We start from the raw sequence: 23,179 nt of genomic DNA, 5'->3' as shown, positions 1-23,179 counted from the left end.
TGAAGATCAATGAAATGATGTGGGTCGAGCATCGAGAATTGCACATCACTTGTTAACCAGTGTGCATGTCAGCAGAGATAATTGTAGATGAATCCAACTATAGAAAGTAATACAACCCCCCCCATGCACCCTTTATCATTTGTCTCCAATGTGCATGGCTGGCCAGACTGTGCAGTATCATCTGTGGGCTCCCCGAGTCTCATCTGGACTGTTCTTTGTGTTATTGTCACACACGGATCTGTCATTTGTGTAGGCTCATGTAGTCGCAATCCTAGTCAACTTACTGAGCAACTCCATCATCCACGGCATCTCTTGCGCTGACCCACCTATTCTAACCACACTAATCCCTCTTCTCTGTCCCCGATGTCCTGGAACTTGAGGAACCTAACTGGCACAGGGCTTTGTTGTCTTGGCATTGATTCACTAGGGACTCATCTAAGATAGCTGCTCAGATCAATACTTCATCCCGTTTGTGAGATTACTACCTCATCTTAGATGATACAGATGTACCGTTGTTTGCTTGAAGGATAGTCGAGTCGCTTCTTCAGTTTGGCTGCTAGGAATAAAGCCGCTACAAACACGTCTTTGTACAAACAGGAGTTTTCATTTCTTTGGGACAAATGACCTACAGTACAGCATCTGGGTGGAATGGTAACTACATGCTTAGCATCAGAAACCCTCAAACTGTTTCCCAGAGTAGCTGTTATCATTGTCCTGACCAGCAATGTAGCTACACTCTTTTTTTTTTTTTTTTTATTTCAGCATTCCTGGTAAGTTGTAATAACATCTATTGTGCCATGTCCTTTGTCTTTCCCAAGTAGCTAGTAACATTGAGTGGCTTTTCATGTGCTTATCTGCCCAGTGTCTTCACCTGCTAGGTAAAATATTTCTTCATATTTTTCACACATCTTATAACCGAACTGCTGTTTGCTAATGAGTTTTTTTTGTGTGTGTGAGCAATCACTATTGCTAGCTCTTCACATATGTGAGATACAAAGACCTTGGGTGTTTAATTTTTAGTCTAAAGTACCAACATTGGATTGTGAGTAACATTACCCACTTCAGTAAAAGCCACCACCCAAAGATTGGTGACCAAAGAGTACACAGACTCTTATGATTTGAAGACTTATTGACTCCTATGACTTGAAGACTCTTAGGTGACTCTTACAGCACACAGGAACCATGATAGTGCAGATCCATGCCTCACTGTGATATGTTAGAAATGTGCACTATGATCACTGAGAAGTATGTAAAGATGGACCTTTAGCAGAAACGAACGAGCTAATAGTGATGAGAAGATTACATAGCCCAAACCAGGAAGAAATGTGCACAAAAGGACCAGGAAACAAACAAACAAACAAACAAACAAACAAACAAACAACCCAAGAGGTTGATGTACCTAGGCCTGGCCAAACCATAAATGCCCACAGATGAAATAACTGCAATTAAAATATTTTACAAGTTAAGGCCTAGTGTTGAGAGGCTTTAAGGGATGTAGCTTAGTTAGAAAACCAGATAGGTATATAGAAGAATGGAAGACATGTTATGAAAGTGCCATCTGGAGAGATGAGATGATATCATGAAAATATCATCTAAAGAGAGCTGATGTGACTATATTAATCAAGGTAAAGACCAAAGCAGAAAGAGAGAGAGAGAGAGAGAGAGGGAGAGGGAGAGGGAGAGGGAGAGGGAGAGGGAGAGGGAGAGGATGCTGTCACAGTCAACTGCAGTGCAATTGACTGAGAAAGTGCATTTCAAATCTAGAGGCCAAGGCAGCCAAGCACAGAGCTCAGGTTTGTTGGAAAAACCAAAGTGGAGAAGACAACCCCAGTCACCTTGGACGCATCACCCCAGGTATTGAAAGAAAAACAAGAATACGAGTATAGAAAAATCTGCACATTGCCAACAAAGATCCCCCACTGAAGGTGCCAAGTGGACATTGTATGGAAGTGACTACAGAATTCTCCATGAAAGGCCAGATGATGAGCTATTAAAGAGATTTTTAAAAACTGCAAAGCACCGAGATAATTCAGAATCTTTTGTGAGCAGAGAAATTATGCTAGACATCAAGAATAATTATCTAGAAAAATGCTCAAGGATTTTGAAATCAGGCTACACACTTCTAAATAAACACCCAGCCAAAGAGAAAACTCCAAGTGTTAAAGAACACTGACAACAGCCAGGTGTGGTGGTGCAGGGAGGGCAGAGGCCCGCAGAGCTCTGTGAGTTCTGGGGCAATACACAGTAAGAACCTGTCTCAAACCAAACAAAGAAAAACATCAGAAACAGCAACAACCAAACCAAAACCAAAACCAAAACCAACCCATCCGCTAAAACCAAACCAAACCAAACCAAACAAACAACCTCACCCCACTTATAAGTGAATAAAGAAAATGGGGCTGTAGATGGTTCAGGGCATAGGGGTGCTTTCATGTAGGCCTGACAACCTGACTTCAATATCCTGATCCCATAAGGTAGTCAAGAGACCTATCCTCTGACCTCCATATGGGGTGTGGATGTGTGCGTGCAGGCTACTGCATGCAAAAAAAATATATATATTTTTTCAAAATAACAGGGACGTGACAGCTGTGGCAACAGTGAAAACACTCACCATCTTGTGTTAGAACGAAAGGTCATTTACACCTAAATATAATAACGGAACTAAAGTACATCTCAACACGGAGTTTCCCACTCCCAGAGGATCCAGCGCCCTCTTCTGGCTTTTGGGAGCACCAGGCATGAACGTGACTTGCAGACATACATGCAAACAAAGCCGTCATACACGTAAAGATAAAAGCTCAGTGTGGAGTTTCACTTTACAATCAGCTGTTCAGAATAGGTATTTGTAGAGGAAGATAGGCAAGACCAAACTCTGAATGAAACTGCATCAAAGAAGGCACCAACAGAATAGGTGGCTCTACCATCTAGCTTCAAAGGGATGAAGGCTTCCTTGTCGGAAACACAATGGCCCTAGAGGAGATCTGAGAGAGTGCTGAGATTTCACAAATTTTGAAAAGAAAATCAAGGTCTAGAGGGAGCAAACAGCAGTCCCGATATCAGAAGTCCCAGGAAGACTCAGAACAAGAGCGGTCTTCACCATACACCCGGACTGGCTTTTGCTTGGGACTCACAGCCAATGAGAATGCCTTGAGTTGCTGGAGCAACTGTGGTCACGTGGGGACCGTACTCTGAGAAAGCACAGGCCCACTGTGGAAGTCTAGGACCTGAGGACAAAGTGTCACATCTTGGACATTTTACTATTTAAGTAGATAGGTTGGTTAGCTTAGTTTACTTTAGTTTGGTTATGAACTCGAAGCCAGCCGAAATCAGGCTCTCTTGCCACTCACACCTAACAGCTCTACACATGCCCAGCACCAACACCTCCCACGAAGGCTGAGAATACTCAAAACACATAATTCTATTTTGACACAAAGTAACCCAAAAGCCAAACTGAAAGACTTGTCTCTAGGAAACTTGACAGGCGTGCTGTTTGAGAAGTGACTGAAAGGGTAAGCACTTTTATCACCACCACCCCTACCCCCCATTTCCCCCCAACCCGACTCCCCAGCATCTCAGCTTTGTTTCCAGCGTGGCTGGGTTTTTTTCTGATTTCTCATATTGTTGGAAATGTCTCCGAATGCAAAGGAGGTTAAGAAGACGTGGTAGGCTGGCTAGAGTTCAGGGGGTGTGTTGGCTATAACAGGAGAGCATCCTCTGAGAGGACAGCAGTAGGGGTAAGAAGGCCGTGCTTGGCTTTTACTTTCCACCCATGTGATGCCTAGGAACAGAGAGGTTAGATTTGCTATTTATCTATTTGCCAAACCAGTGTATGAAAATACTAGGGTTTTGTTAAGAACATAGTTGAACCTGTTTTGTGTAATTACAAGAACCTTCTGTGTGTCTTACAATAATGTGATGCCTCCAGCTCGTTGCCAGGCAGCTCTGATAAGTCCCTGGCAGACCACTGGGACAGCTCAGGTGAAGCCTAGTCCAGCACTGGCCTTGATATGCTAATGAGCTAACCCCAAGGTGGTGTTTTTTTGCTAGAGAACCAGCCCAAGGCTGTGAGCCTTGAAGAGTACAAAGCCACTACCTGACGAAATAATACAAAAAGTAGAATTGGAAATGATCCTGAGATGGACTTCCAGCAGTCTGGCTGAGCCCAAGCAGGCCCAGCTGTCAGTGGTCTCAAGGGCCTCCTGGGCCATCAACCAGTGCCACCCTCCTACACTGTCACAGTTGGACATCAAGGCAAACGTGGGGTGAGCCTGCAAGCTTCCCAAGTTTTCTCACCAGCGTAGATTCCCCAGTATAATCCTGCGGCAGCATCTCTGCCCAACCGTCTGTCTCTCCACCGGTGGAAAGTCTGTGTAACTTTTATTGGTTTTTGTTCTGTTTTGCTTTTTTGTTGGAGACAAGGTTTCTTTCTGTGTGTCCTGGCCATCCTGGAACTGCAGGATGGCTTGAAGGTGTGTGCCACCCCACCTGGCCCTATTTAATTTTTATATTATCAAGACATTATAAGGGTTGTTTGTTTGAATAAACCTAGAGTATTTGAAAAACAAATCTTGAGTGGACATCCTAATTGCCAAATACCTTCTAGCTCATAGGGGTGCTCTCCACAGGTTTGAATGAGTCTGTATGGCTCCCCCCCACCCCCACCCCCATACCCCGCTAGAAGTGCTTGTGTCCTTTCTGAACACAAACTTCCTAGATTGACATGTGAGCTCTCAAAAGGCTTTAAGATACCACAAGGAGGGGCTTCATGTGTAGAGAAGGCGTAGGGTGTGGTTCTGATCTCTGACCAAAAATGAATGCTGAAGGTCCTGTTCCCCAATTGGTTCTCGATTGATCAATAAAGATGCTAGCAGCCAGTGGCTGGGTGGAAGAGGCAGGACTTCCAGTTTCTGCCCAAGCAGGCTAGCAGGCATAGAAGGAAAACGATTTCCCATGCTTCGGAAGGAGAGGGAGCCATGAGCCATGTGAGATCTTGAGTGGAATGCCCACTGGCTGCTTCCCTAACTGGGTTTGGAGTAGCAGGTGGGAGATTAGAAGCATAACTAAGTTGAGGACAGAGGTGTTGAGCTGGGAGTGAAGATAAGGGCATGTTTGCCACGCCCTCCGGTCGAGTCCGCTTGACAGGCTGAGAAGCCTAAAAGCCACTGACGAGGCAAAGAGTTTCACAGAAACTCACTTCCTGGAGTTTTGGCGTTATCATTTACCCACATACTTATACTCTATTCCCGAGTTAGTCTGGTGTATGGAACTACGAGCTCTCTTTTAACCATAAAGGAGCCAGGGAATCCCACTGAGATAGAAATCTTCAGTACAGGCTATATTGTATATTAGAAGCAAGTTGGTGAATTCTCCTGACAAATGGAGATTTTCCAGTTACTTAAAAGTTACACTCATATAAGAATTTAGCAAGGCCTAGGAATTAGGGGGGGTTGTGATATTGCATTATTCATGAGGCCTGCCAAGAGCAGAACCCCCTGGTGCTGTCCTTCACAAAGTTCAAAGGTATAACACTAGAGTGTGAGATCCTTACCTGTCACTAAGCTGACCCTAGGCAGGACTGCTTTATCTTTACTGTAAACATTTACCTGGTTCCTGTAAGTCCCTTTGAAGTCATTTCTTTGTTTTGTATCAGGTAACGTCAATGTACTCTCTGAGCAGGATGTGTGTGTGTGTGTGTGTGTATGTGTGTGTGTGTTGATGTAGCTATCCTATCTACAACTGAACACTCAGTTGCTTCTTATTAGCATTCTGCTCAGCAAAACAGGACTCACTAAGCACTACCACTGCAGTGAGTAGCTTCCCTGAGACCAAAGGTACCAATTGATGGGTATAAAAATCATATGGAAGGCAGCTTGACAACATCATCATTTAGAAAAGCAGCAACAGGTTCTCCCCTGGGCTTGTTAACTTCTCTAGCCATGAGCACTGTGTTTACAGCACTAGGTATTGGCTCCCTGCTGTGGAGTAGGCCTCCAGTCTGATCCAGTGGAGGGCATATCTTGTCTGGTAGGTGGGTACTGTCACATGCTGAATCTAGTCTACCACTGGGTTCTTAGAAGATTGGTGTCTTTTTCTCCCCCAGAAGCCTACACAGCCCTTTTTTGGATCTATAAAAGGAAGCATGCAAGTAAGTAAGCAAGCAGGGAGAGAGCTTCCTGGACAGAATAAGGTTAAGTTTTCTGTGTCCTGCAATCAAAGCACGTGGAGTCGTTTTCAGTAATAGAGTCTTAACCACCTTGCCAGGCACCCAAGAGCACTGGTAATTATCTGCATCATCTCGGGTGCCTTTGGAGCCTGACTGCAATTCATATAAAGTATCCCATGCCTGGCACTGAAAATTTTCACTTAGTAACTGTCTTCTCGGCACTGTTCACTAATGTGAGGTACTTCCATCCAAACTCCTCCTTTAAAGTTGTTTAGTTAGCTTACAAGCCAGTGGCCTTTCCCAAGGCTTCCTCATACATTTTCACGGAAGACAGCGCATCTTCTGTTCATGTCAGTGTTTATAATTTGGCTTGTGATCCTGAATGCTGTCTAGATGGTAAAGCTCATGAGTTGTGGGTCATACTTGCTCTGTCTAGGAGTGGAGAAGAGCATATGACACAGGCTGAAATCTGCCTGGTTTAAAATTTAGCAGGACAATCTAGACATATACTGAGGGTGAGTGAGTACTGAGGCTTTAAGTTGATGGATCTGAACTTGGATGTGAGGTGGTAGTAAGTCTTGATATTCATGTGCTCTGCAGACAGCAATACGTAGGAGCTTACTAGCAATGTATTAATGCAGATGCCACTCTAGGTTACATAGAATACAGCTAAGTGCTGTCGAGGACCATTTAAGAAGTGGGCGCCCTGATTGTACCGCCCAGAGGAAGGTGAGCCAGGGAAAGCCCTTTGGGAACACAGTCCTTCATTAAAGCACCTTCCACATGGCTTCTCCTTTATTTACAGCGAAAATTGCTGAAAGCCCAGTACACCAATGTGTTCTTGCCTTGTTTCAAGAACCAAAACCTGTATACCATGATCTTGAACTAAGCAGCCCAATTTCCTTCTTTTTAAAAAATTTTTATTTATTTATTATATGTTTTGTTTATTTATTTGTTTATTTATTTATTATATATAAGTACACTGTAGCTGTTTTCAGACACTCCAGGAGAGAGCATCAGATTTTTTGTTACGGATGGTTGTGAGCCACGATGTGGTTGCTGGGATTTGAACTCAGGACCTTTGGAAGAGCAGTCGGCACTCTTAACCGCTGAGCCATCTCACTAACCCCCCAATTTCCTTCTTAAATTATCACCTTAAATGGAGCATGCTTGGAAATGTCTCTGAAGTACTTTTCTGAATGAGGTCCCTGAACAAAATGAAACCGCTTTGTGCTTCCTGAAGGTAGCACTGTTTTGGAAGTAACTCTGGCGTTATGGGTACCATGTCTCTCCTTTATGGCTGGGCTATACTTGTCTAAGCTTCATACGCAGGAAGGTGTGGCCCAACAAAGCCATATTCCATGAATCTGCTGTGTGTGAGAAGCTGGGGGAGGGACAATGATCCAGACAGGTGGGAAACAGCTCTGCAGGGTTCGCTGGTTCCTCTGTCTAGGTGTCTCCAGTGTAGACTACATTCTCCATCCAGACCATCACTGGCCCAGCGGCATGAGAGTGGCTGAGAGTAAAAGAAACATTCATTTTCCTAAGGAAAGTAGTTTATCGGCTACAGCTCGGGTCTTGTGAGAAGGCTGCTGAGGGAGACCCGTCTGTCTTTCTTAGTAGTCCTCTTAGAGCTGAGATGATGAGATGACATCATACAATCTGGCCACGCAAAAACCCTCCTGACCAAGGCTAGGCACACTGGCTCATGCTTTCAACAGTACTAAGTGGATAGAGGCAGACAGGTCTCTATAAGTTCAAGGCCAGGCTGATTTACATAGTGGGGACAAACCAGTAGCCAGGTGACATAGTTAGAAATAAAAACAAAACCTGAAACAAAAGCCCCCCCCAATCCAAACACCTCCCCGAAAACCACTCATACACGTACTACCTTTGAATAGGAATCCCATTCTTTTATTTTCTCAGACCACGAACATTTTATTCTTTTTACAACCTAATTTACAGAAGAGAACTGTAGAAAAAAAATACTTTCTGAAGTAAATGAGATATAGAGCCAATTCTAGTATTGAAAGCTTTAAGATGAAGCGACTTTATTGCAATCTTTCAAAATTACCATTACAGTGTAAATATTTATATCTGTAAAGCTTGGCTTAATCTACAGTACAGTTATTTTAGAAGTAAATTTAGTTAACAATTAAAAAGATAACACAAAGCTAAAAGCAATCTATGAAACAAATTATTTACAATTAAACATTTAGGGTCCTGATTCACAAAAATTAGTGCATTTCATGATTGATTTGTGAGTTTTATAGAAAAAGCAAGCGGCATGCAGACTACTCCCCGGGGAAAGTCTGGAATGAAATGAATGGCTGTTATAAGACAGCCTGTCAATCTGCTCCTGCAAACTAGAGAAAGGGCGGAAACCGTGGCTGCTGCACTGAGTTGATTATTCATCAGCACAGGGGTCAGACAGCAGGTGGTAATGGAAGAGCGGACACCGTTTGACAAAGCTCTCTCTCAGTGTACGTTAGAAGGAAATGATTTTCCTTTTCAGATGAAACGAAATATTCTGAGTCTGTATATTTAGACAATTTCTAAAGTAGTTTCTTTTCAAGAGCTAGCAGAATTCAGTGGCAAGAGAGTGGGGCTGCTTTGCAAAGGAAATATCACAGGTAAGGTGCCTCGCCCACGGAGGGCATCAATGCAGTCCAGTGACTTTACCTACATAGTAAGAGGCGACTCAAGAAACAGGTGTGAGAAAGCTTTTTTTTTTTAAGTAAATTTCAGTGAATCAGGTCCCAGGTAGTATTAAAAGGAGATTTACAGTAAACATTTGAAACTCTGGAATGCCGGTATTATTGTACAATTACATTTACAAAACTGCTTAGACAGTAGTTGCTCCAGAGTAAGAATTCAAAATGTACAAGCCAGTTCACTATGACTTTAGATACACTGTTATTAAAATACACTGTTAATCATAAAAATACTTTAGTATATACATGTACAAACTGAGATTTACCTACTGAAGGGAGCTTCTAGTAGCCACTTACAGGCAACTGGCGCAGAAACACTGCAGGCCATCTTGGTCTTCCCAGCATCCGAGCGGGCCAGGAGTCAGGGCTGCACTCACCATCCTGAACAGCGATCACCCTCTCTGCTGGATGGCTAGGCTGAAGGGTCGCTTTTACCTCCACTATACTTTGCTTTTCTAAATCCTGATCCAAGTAACTCTGGACATTCACACAGCTCATTTGCAATTTGGTTGCACTTCCAAATGAGGCTATAGTTGATTTCATCAGTTATTACACTGTCTTGCTTATAGTCAGGATGGTTTGCAATGAACTCTCTCATCCACCTGGCAACAGTCATTAGTTCTCCTGAAGAAAAGAAATAGGCGTTTTTAAAAGTAGATATTTAATGACCAGTGAACATGTGCCTCTAAAAATGAGATCAGCATGACCTGGGAGTGTCACACAGTAAGGGCTGAGAGGAAGGCTTTTATCACATTCAAAGGATTCCTGCTGGGGACAAATGGCAGGTTGCAGAACAGCAACAAGAACACATACACATACACATAAACAGTTGCCACCCATAGGCTAACACCACAAGCTCTTAAGGACAGAGTCAGTATTTGTAAGAGCTGGGTTATTCTCCTCCTTGGCCAGAGGGCTATGTCTCTAGATGCTGCCGTTACAGAACTACTTCAAAGGACTATAGAGTCCTTAGGGGGATGAGCAGGGGAAAAAAGGGAAGTCATAGATACAACATTCTGGAGGTGATATTCTCTTTCAGATGACCTGTGTCCCGATGTCCTTAGTCGTTAGTATTTGCACTGAGGTTTGCATGGGCTGTTCCCTGTGTAAGTTCCAGCAAGGCTAAGAACGACAAGGAAAGGGCCTGGGGTAGGCCGGAGGCCCTGTATAGAAGCTGAAAGCCGCACACAAGTCAGCGGTACAGCCTCACTGAGCCGTGCTTACTTAGCCCGACAAAAGTTAGCAGTGACGTACAATACACACAGGTGACACTGGACTGACACTGCAGTCACCACACCTCACTGATGATGCCACATTTTAAAACCATCACTATTTCATAAGCCAGTAAAGAAGAGATAAGCTCTCTGAATTCACTCCTGAGAGTGTAAGGTGCATACAACTGTACAATTAGTCCAACTCGGGGAACCGAGCCTGGCTAAAGTGGGACAGACGGACTGCCAAGCATGAGACAGAGGCAGACAAGGAAAGGGAAGTAACTACCGTACCAGATGCTCTCTTCTTAATTAGCTTTAGGTAGTTCAGAATACTGCATCGGGTGTCCACATCGACTTCCATGTTCTCCAGATAGGAGTTCAGAATGGGGATGAGTCCAGGAAACACCCCTTCCTACAAGAAGAACACGTTATAAACCCTGCCAGTTGGCGCTCACAGCGCAGAGCCCCGTTCAGGCCGTACCTTCCCATTGATGATGGTGTCTATGCTCATCAGGGTGTACTCCTCTGCAGCTGGCTCCGAGCTGCTCTGGGCCTTGCTGCACCCATCCACCACAGCGTTGCCGCCTGCCAACCAACCAAGGGGAGCACAGGTGAGCTTCAGCAGCTTGCTCAGCATAAACTGACCCTAGATCCCCAACACGTGATACCTTTGCAGATGTCTTTCCTGAAATAAAACATCCCCTGCAAGACAGCATCTCGCTTCTGTGCCATTTTCATGTTCTCGTCAACCTAATGAGAGGAGGAGTCAGGACCAAGTCAGAACAGCTTGGATCAAACAAGCCAGTGCCTGCATGGCTCCCCTCAGCCCTTCACAGCAGCAAAGACAGACCATGCGCTCATCATATACTATCTGTGCAAAACAATGGGAATTTAAGGGAAGCTTACTTTACAAACCAAACAGAAAATGCTAGCTCTCTTGGTCTCAAAGTCGGTGTTCTCCCTAGCCCCATCTTGCTTAAGTGAACCACGGGGCAGGAGACTGTTTTTTGCTGTACCCAGTAGTGCACCATGGGGAAGAGTCACCAATGCCATTTGCCTACCTGGCAACTCATTCATGAATTCTCAATTTCTCCAATAAATTTTTAAAATTTCTATAATGTTATCTTTATCTTTTTCTCTTTCCATTTTATGTGTATGGTGGTTTTGTCTGCATATATGTTTGTCCACCATGTTTGTGCAGTGCTCTTGGAGGGTAGAAGAGAGCATCAGATCCCATGGGACTAGAATTTCCGAGGGTTGTGAGCTGTGATGTGGTTGCTGGGAACTGAACCTGGGTTCTCTGGAAGGTGGGTCACTGCTCTTAACAACCGAATGGCCTCCCCAGCTCTCCGTAATGCTAGCTTATGTATAGCCTCAGTATATATACAAACACAAGCTGGAGGGCCAGGGTGGGGGCCACAGTTGATATTGGGGTGCCTTTCTTAATCACAGCATCCCTCTGAACTTGGAACTTCCAGTTTCTGCTAGGCTGGCTGGTCACAGCCTGGGGTCCTCCTGTCCCCACCTGAAGAACTCCGGATCCACTGGTAGACCGCCACACCCTGCTTGAATGATGATGAGGACCTGCACTCTGCCTGGTGCCTGGTGAGCCATCTCTCCAGCCTGCCTATAAAGTCTTTTGTGATCATTTAACCTCCTCCCACATTAGTTATGGAGAGAACCCTGTTGTTACTCCCTGATGCTTTTAAAGGGATACTGAAAGACCTTGTGAATATCTAGACCATGTAGGAACACACTCAAGTAAGAGGCTGACTGCAGCTGTGCTGTGGGCAGCTCGAAGGTTTGGGGCCTATGCTTGGTTCTTACTAGTTTTGTTCCAGCAACATTCACACCATGAATTCTCCTGCCCATCAGTCATTCAAACTTCAGCTCACTTCAAGATTTATTATATTAGGAAAGACACTTCAAACTTTAAAGAAAAATAGGGGATTTTTTTCTTGAGTATTATTTTGTTAACTTTTAGTGGGAATACATTTCAGATAATGTCTACTTTTGAGAAGTGAAGATTTTTCAACTGATTTTTATCAATCTTCAAGGCATATAAACAAAAGATGCTCTTTTGGCATGACATACCTGATCTAACCTACACAACTAAACTTGTTAACACTTAATTAACTTTTAATTAACTTGTTAACATTTAATTCCTTACAGCTCTTCAGCCTGTGATTATGTGTAAGAGTCTTAGCGGTTCATCTATTAGGGACCTATATGGCCCTATTCTCTATGTGGAAGGAAGTACAGAGACCTAAGCAACTTGTCCACAGAATAAACAGCTTACGAATTTAGTTTCTTATCTCACACATTTATTTTCCCCACATTAAATGCCTCCAACAACGTCACGACCCTTTGCTGTGTAGACAGCCAATGCCGCTGCTGCACATCTTGGGCGAGCGCCAGCACTGCTGTCTCTAGCAGCCTGCCTGCCTGCCTGCCTGCTGCACATTCTATTTTGTAAAGCACTTGGTCATTCCTGCCATGGTTTTAAAAGGTCATTGTTACCTCTCGTTTTGTATCTCTATATTTTCAGCATTTGTCCTTGTTTTGGAAATGTCTTATAAAAGCAACATATACCGGAATGTTGCAATTTGATGTTACCTGTTTCTTCATAAAAAGATTTTTATATTTGTTTGCTTATCTTTGTGTTTGGGTCAGAAGCAACTGTGTGGGAGTCCTGGGACTCACCCGGCTTGGAGGCAGGTGCCTTTACCTGCACAGTCATCTCTCCATGTCTGCGTCTGTCCTCAGTGATCTTTCCTGCTTGCCCCTCTGCAGGATGTCCTCACTGTACTTTTATAATACCAAGACATTTTCTCTCTGGTGCCTTGCTTTTGAGACAGTCATTTAGAATTAACAAATGCTCTTTTCAGACTATTTACTTTTTATGTTTGACACAGGTTCTTGTTTATGATGCCAAAGTGGCCTTGAACTTGTGATCCTCCTCTGCCTCAGCTTCCCAAGTGCTAGAGATCTTAGGTGCATTGTCATCTGCTGCCACTGATGACCAATGGCTTTGTATTTTTGTCTTACTTTTTGTTGTGGTCAGAATGACTGACTCATCAGACAAGGGCTCTGCAGTGAGCTTTACTCCTAGATGTTTTATTTTTATTTCAAATTACTTATTTACTTATTTAGTTTATGTGGAGCAGAGGGACCACACATGTGCTACATGATATACATGTGGTAGTCAGAGGACAACTGTTCTCTCCCTAAGTTGCTTTTGGTCACAGTGTTCATCACAGTCACAGAAAGCAAACTAGAACACGCACTAAGTTATACAAAATAGAGAAATCACTTGCTGGGAAGGGAACTCAAATAGTGCTCTTTTCATCTCTCTGGCATTAGATTTAGTCCACCCCACCCCATCCCATCCCACCCCACCCCGCAGGTGTCCTTACCCCAGTCTCTCCTGTCCAGAACATTTCTGCTGAGATAAAATCCTAGTTTGGGTTCTGGAGTTAATGGCTTCACTGAGGACAGTCTGAGTGAGGAGTCCTCTCTCTTTCTTAATTTTCTGTCAGCTTTGGGACATGAACTCATGCTCACAAACAGAAGCCTGGGTGTGTGGCTCACTCACATGGACTTCTATACCTAAAGACTACAGAAGCCTCTAGAATCCCTCCCAGGGTTGCTATGACAAAGCTGCTGCCACTCCTATGCAGCCGTACTCCTTGAGAGGAGCCCACAGCAGCAGAGCCCGCATCCATTTAGCAGTCTCTCCTATCCGCCATTATGTCAGAGTTGTTCATGATGTTGACCACCTTAAGGGCTTCTCCAGATTACATAGCTTCGTGGCCTGAGCAAGGAGATGCTCAGAAGCTTGGCTGGCCAGCTTCCTCCAGAAAGCCTCTTCTGTGTTCTTTGTGGGGGTGGGGATGCGAAACTCTTAATTTGCCATCACATCCTCTGCAAACATGCTAAGTTTGGTTGCACTGAAACCTTCCCTGAATTCTACCAGCAAGCCTAATTTTGACATTGTAGACCAATGGGATTATCAGGGAGATGGCTCCAGTTTGTGGGACCACCTCACCATTATTTTTAAACAAAACCTTAGATTTAGGCTTGCAAGAAAAATCAGAGTTCAAGTAGAGACAATTTATCCTGATGAGTAAAAGAATTCTACGTAAAGCTAGGTTAAAACTGGACAGTGAATTCCATCTACACTGTGCATGTTCATCAGGGTAAGCACACCCATCTGTACCTTGGACAGTGGAATGAGGAAGTCTAGTTTGTATGAGAGGATCACCCTAGTGAGCAGTACCACGAATACCACATAGGCAGAGTTCTCAAAGTCTGTTAACTGCACCTGTAGATGAAGAGCAGAAATGTTAGGAATCCACTGCCTACCCCAGCTGCCCCGTCTCCACACCTTCAGACTGATTATTCCCAAGCACTTTCATCTTCCCCATTGGAGGATGGAAGTCCTCTATCCAGGTCCACACTCTAGATAGCAGCTCCCAGAGACGTTTGGAGTTGCTATTCATAGGAAAGTTTGGATTCCTACTGCTTTTGAATAAACTCAGAGCCCTCTGAGAAGAGCATTGGAAGGGTGGGGAGCAGCCAGTGGGAGCTTCTGAGCTGAAGCATGGGTCTCACCTCCATTGGTCGGAACTCTACTCTCCATCCAATATCTGAGTTTGGAGGAGGAGGCTTAAACCTCATTGTCTGCCAGTTTGTGGACTGAATATTCTATAACGGCAAAAAGAAAGAGGATGAAACCAACTTTCTACACATTTAGAGCACGTTTAGGTTACATGTATTTACTCAGGGACAGAGACTGTCCACTGCCCACCTACACCTAATACTTCCCAATTTACAAACACCAAAAGCAGTTAACAACTTAAATGCTTTGTCAAATGTGACCTGTGAGAAAACAAAGTGTGTTTCCTGGAAGTCAGGATATGTCTGCAACACTTACTCTGTGCTGCTCGTGTTTAGTTTCACAGAATTGAGAAGTAACTAGGAAGCGTCACGGACGCACTGTAAGTTCATCCTTTAGTCTTTCTTACTCTTACTTAGTTCTGTATTGCACTAGCTAATCGCTAATCCTCACAGGCACAGAAACAAGCCTACTGTAGTTTGTGGAGTGAAATCCATTTGAATGGGAGATACCTCAAAATGGTCAGACTCGTTGGCATCATCCAGGTGTATTTTCTCTTCAAAAAGGGTGAGTGGGTCTCTAATAAAGAGATGAGCAACGTGCTGTGCCAGAAGATGATCGATGCCTGCAAAGACAGACACAGGGGACTAACCGCAAAGGGTACAGCACTCTAGAATTTCTAAGTCCACAGACTGAAGAAAGGGTCTAGAAGCTTGGGAATGGCTGGGTGGTTCAGTGTTCTCACCTTGCCCAGGGTTTTATCCTATGGACACTGGGGAAGACTCGGAGTTTACTCACTCCTCACACAATGCCTGCTGGGCACTGGTGTGGACCTAGATACAGAGCTCCAACAAGTTCCTTTTGCTAAAAGTCAAGAAGATCTCACAAGTATTTGGAACTTGAAACTTTAGGAACAAGCAGCCTCATAAGAAAAGTTAGAGACTTCACACTAAAAACAGAAACCAGACCAGGAGTCAGCAAAAAGTTTAAAGCGCTTTGAAGAATAAAAGGTGCACAGATGAACAACGTCGGCATGTGGGACGCTGCTCACCTTCCTCCAGGAGCTGCTCGTAGATCTCCTTATCGATGGTCAGGTCGATGTCATTGTACTTCTCCCCACACTTAGACAGGTAGCTATCTATTGAGTCATACCGAGACTTACTGATCCTAAAGCGATTGTTCTTCAGAGGCTAAAACACAAGCAACGATCTGAACTTAACAGCCAGGTAATTAATTGTATAGAAGCACCCTTGCCTGGGGACCTACACTCAATTCTTGGAACTCAGAGTGGAGAGAACAGACTTAAAGTGTTGTTCTCTGACCTCCATGTATGTGCTCAGGCACACGCCATGCCATCCCCAAGCCTTTCTCTTTCATACACAGCAACACAATTATAGAATATGTTCAACAGTTTGTGAATAATTATGAAAGGGCCAGAGCAGAAATGCCCATAGTGGGAGATGTCCTTTGTGGAAGTCTTTAAAACAATGATGTCCAGCCAGGTCCCTGTCCTGCAGAGTCTTATCTACCATGAGCCTGGGAACCGGGCTCTGTGAGGTGGGTGGTGACGCATGCTCCTGGTGCTAAAAGGAGTTACACACTACTATAGTTCAGCATGGACAAGAAATGCTAATAAGACTAACCTGACCTTACAGGGCAAAGCCTAAAGCCTTCAAATGAGAACATCACCCAGCTTCCTAGCAGAAACTACTGGAAAGAAGGTGGTGGCCAGAGCCTTTTGGTAAAACAGCTGTCGGTGTGACTGCTTTAGCACAAAATGGCCAGTATTTTTAAAGGAAGCTATATGTAATGCAGATTTCTAGACTTCCCACCCAAACCAAGCACCCTCCTCCTGTGTACCCACTTAAAACAAAGCCAGGCTCACTACCTGTATTCTCTTCCCTGATGTGAACACCCAGAGGGTAAACATCTAAGGGAGACTTCAAAATGCCAAGTGGTTACAATATACACATGTCCCCTGTGTGATGGAAAAGATCTATTAGGGTTAAAGGAAAAAAAAAAAATCATTCCTTACCTCCAGTCCTCTCTCCTCCCGTGTTCTATCATCTACAGATGCAGAAATCACTCCCCAGCGACAATCAATGTCTGACACGTAGCCTCGGTAAAATGGAGATGCAGCACTCAAAGCCATCTAAAAACAAAACAGCAGTGAAGGGTCAACGTGCTGCGTACACAGAGAAGGCTCCACCCACTCACCATCCTTGATGTTCCACTATATGTACTCCCAGCTACTGTCTTATAAATAGAATGTACAAGAAAGAACTCCAAGTCTGTACTCACTAAACTCATCCCTTCTATAGCACGAGGACATACTGGCAGGCAGAGAAAGAATGGTCATACTCAAATACAGCACTAGCAACAATAAGCAGCTATTGCTCTTCTCCTCAGTGCTCCTTCTATACGTTCATCAAATCGCACATGAGCTTATTTTCTACAAAGACGTATCTACAGAAAGACATACTTTCTACTTACGACAATTGGGCAGATAGTGGCCAGCTGATCATAAAGGTATCTTGCCTCAGATATGCTGCAGGCTTGGAATGTCACCTGTTTGAGAACAGAAATTATTAAAACAACGTAAGTCATTATCAGGCCCACAAGCAGTAAGTCTGAGAAGGACGGTGGATAGAGAAAAGAAGGTGGTCACGTCACAGATGCAAAAGCTTCAGGTATGACTTACAAGTCGTCTTGGGTGAATGTCTGTACTCATGTCCCACAACTCATAAACACACCAGTGTAAGCCAAAACCACTGTCAGGCCAGGAAAGAGAAGAGAGACTTGCAAAAGGCAGCAGAGCTTTGGTCTCTTGTTGGCTTCCAGTAGCAGCGGGCTTACATGCATTTTGGTATAAAGACGGGTCTGGAGGGGAATATTTGGTGTATTTTCCAAGCACGGCAGAGTGAGGTGAGGTTGTTGGGGATGTGGAAGGTAGTAAGGCCAGAAGGAACTAGAGTAAAATCACTGGTCTGAGAAGGAGAAAGCTCAGGGCTAGAAGAAGGGGCATGCCAGAGTTGAAGAGGTGGGCTCTGGGGACCAGTGGACAGAGCATGAGGGAGACTTCTGTTGGGTGTTCCTGGGGCATAAAGGAAGAGGAGGCTAGAGGATAACAGGTACAGGTGCTGTGACATGTGGGCTAATGGATGTTAGGGGATGAAAAGTCCTGGAAACAGCTAGGTTTCCAAGGCTCTGGACTTCAGAGGAAAGAAAAAATTAGTGCCGGAGTGTTTATTTTGACAATGCCCCAAATTCAGGAAGATTACCTAGGAAGCCTGACAAGGGGAAAGTAGGCACCAGAAAATTATAGGAAAATCGCATTGGTTAACACAAATCCTCACAAAGTCTTGAGTTCCTTCACAGGGAAGAATGGTCGTGGCGGTCAAGGAGCACAGTTTGTGAAAACAGCACAACTATTATAAGTACAAGTTGAAAACAATTTTACCTTCCTCCATTACGGCCATTCAATAATGATGGTTTGAGTTTGGTGCTGATGCAGGAAATAATTGATGTGCTGATAAAAGCACTGTTACGACTCTCAGTGTTATTGTTATGACTCTTAGTTCCAGCGGTTTAACTGTCTCTCTCAGCTGTCCCTTATATCATCAAACAAGTTCCATGGAGGACATCTGCTGAATTATATATGGCAACTGACTTCTGAAACAATTATTTAAATAACTTGGTGTTCTGATCTTCCTGTAGTTTCCATGGTAATGCTAAAATGAGTAACACATTAAGTAATGACATTGACTAGCCACTACAGATTAAGATAATGTGAAGCTATGTTGTAGCCATTAAGGAAAAAAAATTAAAATGTTAGAGTAAAAATTGAGGAGAGCTGGAGATAAGGTCACTGATAAGCAAGGCAAGGCATCTTCTCTCTAAGGACATGAGACCATCAAACAATTTGAGGCCAGGGAGACAGCTGAGGAGGTAAAGTGTTTGCCTTGTTAGCACTGAGACCTGACTTTGATTCCCTAGAACCCCCACCAAAAGCTGGGTGTGGGGCTGGTGAGGTGGCTCAGTGGATAAGAGCACCCGACTGCTCTTCCGAAGGTCCAGAGTTCTAATCCCAGCAACCACATGGTGGCTCACAACCATCCATAACGAGATCTGGCGCCCTCTTCTGGAGTGTCTGAAGACAGCTACAGTGTACTTACATATAATAAATAAATAAATCTAAAAAAAAAACAACAACAACAACAAAAAAAACAAAAACAAACAAAAAAAAAAACCAAAAGCTGGGTGTGGTGTATGTGTTTATAGTCGTGGGGCTGGAGAGGCAAAGACAGGCAGATTCCTAGGGCTCGTTAGCTCTAGGCCAATGAGTGACCCTTATGGACAGTGCTTGAGGAACGACAGCTGAGGTAGGCCTCTGGTCTCTGCATGCATGTGCACACTTTATGGAGTAAGGATTTGGTGTGGAATGGAGCTGGATAGGCAGAGCACTGCTCACTGTCTGTGGTCCTATCACCAGGACTCTGTCTTGATGTTTTCAGTCCCAAGAATGTGGGGCAGTGTTTATTACCTATTTACTAAATTGACAGAAGGTCATGAAGGAAAGAGGATGCTGGGATGTAAACCAGTCAAGTGTTTCTGGGTGTTGTGACGCACAGTCTGTTGGACATGCGTTTCTTAGTAGATCTGTATGAATGTCCTGTGACTGTTAGGTATGTTACTGTGCATTACTATCTTTAGTTTTGCAAAGATACTGTAATGACAACTTTTCTGGGATGGTGTCCTTCCTTAGTAGCCTGGGAGAGAGTAGGATTCGTAGGTACATCCTGAAAAACCCAGCTTTAGAAAACTCTATGAAGAGGAGGGCCTGGGATTTCAAAGTTGCAGTGTAACAACAGTTATCGTAAGTAGATTTCCTAACTACCTTCCTGTCTCTAGAGCCAAAACACTATGTGCAACAAGTCAAGCGGAACGCCACGAGAAACTGTGACTTTCATAAACAGTGACTTTGGTGGGGAAAGCAAAACCAAGGAGCTCTGGCCCCTGACAAAGGCATAAGCATGGGAAGCTCCAGCTGTCGTTGCCCTCCTTAATCACATGGGAGGCGATGTCATTATGACACTGACTAGAAAGGAGGATCTATGAAAACAGGGAGATGAGAAACCAAACCTGAAACTTACCTAGAATCTGGTTTTGAAACCACATAATTTTCTAAGTAGAAAAAAGGAGGAAAAAAATCCATAGCAGGCCATGACCTTTTCCTGAAGTGTAACGATTTATTTTTCTCTGAGATGGTCTGGATATGGAGCCCAGGCTGGCCTTAGCTCACACTCCTTCTGTAGCACTGGGATCCCAGGCAAGCACTATAGCACTCAGCAAGCTCACAAACTTGGAGGAGTTTTGTTTTGTCCAGTTAAGTCTACTATTAACTAAAAAATTACTTACCATTTCTTTTTGTGCTTTTCTATAATAAATACTTCCTTCAGGTCCCAGTCAGAAGATATAAGGCAGGGACTTTTGTAGCTACTTCTGAGTTTATCTCATTTATCATATGTCTTAATTATGTGTCACTACAACCTTTTGAAGTGGAATACTGTAACTGGATATGTTGGGAGAAGTACTAAACTCATACCTTAAATAGATTAGAGAACTGTGTCTTTACATATGAAAATGTTTGGCCCCACCAGTAGGACTCACTTATTTACATAAATCAAGTGTCTCAAGAGAGACTGTCACTTTGTGCAACCCTGAAAGACCCTGGTTCAATATTAAGCCAAGAAAGGGCTGGGTTCCAAGAGCACTCCCAGAATACGGAAGTCACATATTTTAAGTGCTGCAGCTTAATGGTTCATTCCAGAAATGTTTGTACTTAAGATAAGAAAGCGGGTAACACAGTCAAAAGTCAGCCTCGTTTTAAATGATGTGTGACCATTCTTAAGGGAACATTCTGGCCTCTGTTTGGAGGCTACATATCTGATTGTACTTAAATATGCAAAGGAAACAAAATACCTTTTCATGCTATAGAAACATGTAGCATGGGAAAGTCTGACTTGGGTATTAAATCTAAATTATCTGTACTTTTAAAAATAACAGTTGGAAGGCTAATGTGACAACTGTGTGTACAGCTGCAGCCCTAAGAAAAGAATGCTGAGGTTTGTGCCCTTTGTGCTGTGGCTACAGTCAGTATAACTAAGTAAGTCAGCTCAGCATGGAGGCAGCAAGGGCAGAGACAACCACGAGAGAGCTTGTGTGGGCTGGGAGTCTGCACTCCCTACTCTGCTCCTGAGGGAGCCTGGTGCAGTCACTGTTGGAGGCCATCAGTTATTTGATTAGGTCCAGCAAAAGTTTTAACTGTGCGAACAGAGAAATACTATTGTATCTCTAGTGTAATTTAGCCAGGGGCAAGGCAAAGGCTGTTAAATATTTATTCCTTTTAAACCACGAGGTAGCTTTGCACAAGAATAAAAATTTAAATGCCAAACAACCTTTGCCCTTGGATCATAAAGTCACTGGATTCTCCCACCAGAGGTCATTTTCAGAAATAGAGATCTGAGCCTTGTATGATATCCTCAAAGGCTGTCACTAGATGGCAGTAAAAATCAGGCATCAAAAAGGGCATTCACCAACATTTGTTTACCAATGGATACTAAGTTTAGTAACAACCACACACCTCTGTGGTAAACTGTGAATTCTCAGTCAAAAGACAGCTACAAAAGACGTTACTAAAGCACCATCATTTTTCAGAAGGCAAGCTATCTTTTGAATCAGATTAGAAGGTGACTTTAAACAAGACACATGCATAGTGAAGAGGACACTTAAGTCTCTGTGCAACAGAGGCGATACCTGGAGACAGCAGTTGCCCATCCCGAATCCCATGGCATCCATGTAGATATGGTCTGGCTGAGAAGCCTTTGATGCCTCTGCATCTTCAGGAAATGTTTCTACAAATGGAGATGGTGTATTCTTGTCCTTGAATACTGCATTATTAATTAAAAGAAGAGGAGCTGAGAATCAAAGCTGCTGGTTGGCCATGCTGCCCCAGCCCCAGCCCAGCCCCACCCACTTACTTGGCACATTGATGACAACCTTTTCTCCTCTCCTATGCCGGATGTTTCTTGTTAGAGTACTACAACAACCAAACAAAAGAACAGGTCACCCCAGAACTACCACATTAGAATCTGAGCACCTACCGCAAACTAAAACTCCAAGACTGGCTCATGGCACGTGACATGCTACCCTAAGGGTTTCCTGAAGGGGACTGGTGAGCAGCAGTTCCTGGGCTCTGCCTGGGGACCATCCCTTCTTGCTCACCTAGTCAGCACAGGTGTTCATGGCAACCACAGTCCAGCTAATTCTAACATTACTCATGAAAATTCCAATGATTTTAGTCAAATTTAAGAACTTAGGTTTTGGTTATCACTGAAGTCTCAAAATCACCTGCTTCAGTCCCCAATTCCAAAACACTAGACTGATTCTTACCTCATGCATACATTATGGCCGCCAACACGTGCAGTGACTGGTCCTAATTCAAACTCACAAGTTTAACAGCACAAAGAAAGGAAAAAAAAATTCCTCTCAGATTTTTGAAACTGACTCTAAATTGCAGCAACACTTTAGATAGATGAGGTTTGATAAATTATGAAACCAAGGTTCACTTATTTTTATGTTATATAACGCCTGCTTTGATCCCTCAGTCAGGACACAAGGACCTCCTGTGCTGGCCTTTCCCGTGAGGGATTCTGGGTAGCTTTTATAATCATCATGATCCATCTTTTGCAGCAGCTCAGTATTTTCTTTTTAACACACACAATAATGGCTCTTTAATCCCAGTACCAGAGAGAGAGGTAGGAGGATCTTTGTGAGTTTGAGGTCAACCTAGTCTATACAGCGAGTTCCTGTATAGCCAAGGCTTCCTAGACAGACCCTGCCAGGAGTAAGTAAACAAACAAACAAACAAGCAAGCAAATGAATGAATGAAAGAACAAACAACAGCCCCTGCCTCAAATAAACAAACAAATGAACAAGACAGTCAGTCAGTCGATCTCTGTCTATCCTTACAAAGACTTTGAATGTACAACTGTGGGAGCCTGGAAAAGGAGTAAGCTGAGAGTTCCCTGTGTCCCTCATGTTGGGTCAGGGGCTTCTTTCCATAGAGGAGTTCATAGGAAGAGAGCCAAGATCAAGCTGGTGAAGGAACTGAAACAACTTCAACTACAGACCTAGGTACAAGGAAAGTGCCTATGTGAAGTGCTGTAGCCACCTGACTGTGTCAGAGCAGAGGGCAACCTGGGTGAAGAGAGATCCCAGCACTAGCTTGGACAGGGAAAGGAAATCTCCCAGTACATGTGTTTGTAGAATCAGGACTGAAAACTGTCTGTAAACAAAGTGCAGGAAAGGAGCTACGGCCTGTAAAGACGGCTCTGAAATGGACAAAGCAAACCTGTATGTAGGAAGCAACATGAGCAGATATGTGTCTGCTGTCTCCTCTGAATCCGAC

The 23,179-nt window shown here is 43.8% G+C and overlaps 1 protein-coding gene across 1 annotated transcript in view; it reads right to left on the bottom strand.

The window, feature by feature from the left end:
- Positions 1-8,051: 8,051 nt before the first annotated feature.
- Positions 8,052-23,179, bottom strand: part of Gclc (glutamate-cysteine ligase catalytic subunit) — a 39,881-nt gene continuing 24,753 nt past the window's right edge. The window contains exons 5-16 of the mRNA XM_021171248.1: positions 21,750-21,808; positions 21,526-21,659; positions 17,203-17,277; positions 16,745-16,861; positions 15,761-15,899; positions 15,222-15,334; positions 14,706-14,798; positions 14,311-14,415; positions 10,760-10,841; positions 10,573-10,676; positions 10,383-10,503; positions 8,052-9,501 (exon numbers count right to left, since the gene is read on the bottom strand). Of these exons, the coding sequence (XP_021026907.1) occupies positions 9,290-9,501; positions 10,383-10,503; positions 10,573-10,676; positions 10,760-10,841; positions 14,311-14,415; positions 14,706-14,798; positions 15,222-15,334; positions 15,761-15,899; positions 16,745-16,861; positions 17,203-17,277; positions 21,526-21,659; positions 21,750-21,808 (1,354 nt within the window). The 3' untranslated portion in view covers positions 8,052-9,289. The remainder of the gene's footprint in view (positions 9,502-10,382; positions 10,504-10,572; positions 10,677-10,759; positions 10,842-14,310; positions 14,416-14,705; positions 14,799-15,221; positions 15,335-15,760; positions 15,900-16,744; positions 16,862-17,202; positions 17,278-21,525; positions 21,660-21,749; positions 21,809-23,179) is intronic.

Source organism: Mus caroli, chromosome 9 (assembly GCF_900094665.2).
Source record: "Mus caroli chromosome 9, CAROLI_EIJ_v1.1, whole genome shotgun sequence".
Lineage (NCBI taxonomy): Eukaryota > Metazoa > Chordata > Mammalia > Rodentia > Muridae > Mus > Mus caroli.
This window is presented reverse-complemented; position numbering and strand designations above follow the sequence as displayed.